Source organism: Odontomachus brunneus, unplaced genomic scaffold (assembly GCF_010583005.1).
Source record: "Odontomachus brunneus isolate Ranch 3 - 2012 unplaced genomic scaffold, Obru_v1 Obru_scaffold_219, whole genome shotgun sequence".
Lineage (NCBI taxonomy): Eukaryota > Metazoa > Arthropoda > Insecta > Hymenoptera > Formicidae > Odontomachus > Odontomachus brunneus.
In genome coordinates, this window is record NW_022639669.1 from 481,702 (window position 1) to 484,092 (window position 2,391).

The window sequence follows — 2,391 nt, forward strand, 5'->3', positions numbered from 1 at the left end:
ATATATTATTCATTATTATTTTCTTAACACACTGTTTCTCAATTATTCCGCCTATCACGAACCCGATCCGACAAGCGATTCAAACCCGCAACGAATTGCGGGTTTCTTGTGGAAACATAGTACGAATTAAGGGGAGATATACACCTAGGAGCCGGAAAAAAAGGTCATCTTTGTGAATTTTTTTAAAGAAAACTATTTGAAATTTTGAATTGGGGGTTTTTCTATCTAAAAGCATACACATTCAGGAATATGTCCAATTTTTTTTATTAAAAAAAATCAAAAATTGACGAGGTTGTGGTATAATCTTTGGAGCGCCGTAAAAAAATCCGGGTAAACGGTACCCACTGGCGTTTCTTCAAAAATCATCTGAAACAAAAAAACCAAAAAGATTATTAAATTAGATACTATAATCTAGTACTTGTCATAGCCGATTTTGAAAATATCGATTTATGACAAAATGGCGGACGTTTGAACATAACATAGCGATTTTTCGACCAAAAATTAGTTATTATTTTGCCTATAAAACAAAAACTAAGCAACGAAAAAAAAATCCTATGACAAGTACTAGATAATGATGTATAGAATAACCACAAAAAAATTCAAGGCAATCGGTTCATTGGTTTTCGAGAAATTTTGGGTACCGATTTGAAAAACGTGGTTTTGAGAAAAACGCGTTTGAAAATTTGGGAATGAATAAATCATTAAATTTGTCAACTTACATGGAATCATCGATACCAGGCCCATAGTGTAAGTCTTCTACGGTCGACGGAATGTTCATATTTTCTAAATTTTGTTGTCGGCGCCGTATTCGACCTTCTTTAGTCTGTTCTTGCGCTTGCAGCTCGGCTTTCGCTATGCGAGTTTCGTCTTCTTGCGCAGCGTACAAGTGCGCGCCCGATCCGACTGATATTCCTAATACGTTCATAATTTCTAACAATGACGTGACACCATTGTTGAACGTGCATGTTGCAAGAAATGCAGCAATGTTAACAATTTTGGCCCCGCTGTGCATCGTTTTTGGAGCTATCTTCCAAATAAGTTGGTTGAAGCTCTCATTGCTGTTTTGTGTGTATCCTTTTTGCATTTTACACATTCCGATAAGGCAGAAAACACTGCCAGAAAAACCCGATGTCGATACCCGATGTTTGGATCTTCTGGTGCGGATGTCTCACGATCAGTCTTCAATTTTTTGGCACTGGAACTAATATTCTCGTCGGAAAGTTCTACTTTTTCGGCAGTATTTCGATTTTTGGGCGGTATCTTCTTCTTGCTTCGATCTTTGCGAAAAGATCCGGATTGATGAGCTTCCCGAGAACCTTTATATCTGTTATCCATTTTCCTCAGAATATGTATTCACAGACGAAAACTCACTGTAACGCACAGTTGCACGAACGGCAAGCTACTGACGAAACGCGTCCAATTTCCGGCAAAGAATAACGGTCGTGTGATATTTCCGTTATACCTGGACCCGACCACGCCCGAAAACACAATAGAATCGTAAAACAGGTCTAGACACGCTCTCTTCGAAGGGTCGCTGCCTCTCGGCTCGGCCGCAAAACAGGCGGTACGGCGCGCTCTCGGAGACGGTTTACTCTCTCGGCTGTAACTTCGTTATTTATCGAGATATTGACTTGCAATTTTAACCAGATATTCTTGAGACCTCAAGCATCAAGAAAATGCAAAAAAAAAATCGATTTTTTCGACCATGCTAGGTGTATATCTCCCCTTAAGGTGAACATAAAAGTCCTATACCATTTTGCGATATTTGCAATAATTATCGAGATAGTAATTAAAAAATATTTATGAATGATTACGCGAGATATGATAGATGAGCTGTAGTAGAAACATCTGCTGTCATGTGCTTATACATTAGATCAAACTAAATAAAAATCCTTTTTTTCCTCATAACTTTGCAGATATTTAGTTATTAATTAGATAACATTAATATATTATCGCGAGCGACCATTTGCCAATTTTCTTTAATTAATAATTTAAAAAACTCTGTAAGAGTTTGGTAAGAAAAATGGTAAGAGATTTTTTTGTTCAATTTGACCTAATGCGCAAGCTCATAGTAGATAGTAGATGTCGCCACTACATCTCATCATATCTCGCGTAATCATTTACAAATCTATTTTAATTAATATCAGGATAATTTTTACTATACAACTAATTCCTAAAAACATTAACCTCTTAGCTACGGCAGAACTTTCCGCGGAGCTGTATCTCTGTACGGCAAAGTTCAATGCGGATTGTGCGAAAACAATGTAACATTGCAATTTGTATCTGGTAATGCTTTTCACTATGCAAGTACATTAGAATACAGTGTTAGAAGAATAAATTATAATTTATTAGAAATAAGAATGAACCACTATAGTGGCGTATCGTTCAGAA

General features: G+C 36.7%; 1 protein-coding gene across 1 annotated transcript; it reads right to left on the minus strand.

Annotated features, from left to right (window-relative positions):
* Positions 1–302: 302 nt before the first annotated feature.
* LOC116852366 lies at positions 303–1,116 on the minus strand. Its single transcript, XM_032832644.1, has 2 exons — positions 720–1,116; positions 303–366 (listed from the first exon to the last, which is right to left on the minus strand). Exons 1-2 carry the CDS (start codon positions 1,091–1,093, stop codon positions 363–365), a joined length of 378 nt encoding a protein of 125 aa, XP_032688535.1. The 5' UTR covers positions 1,094–1,116; the 3' UTR covers positions 303–362.
* Positions 1,117–2,391: the final 1,275 nt, after the last annotated feature.

Coding starts and splice junctions, on each gene's coding strand:
- LOC116852366 (XM_032832644.1), bottom strand. CDS start 1,093: ATGTGTAAAATGCAAAAAGGATACACACAAAACAGCAATGAGAGCTTC.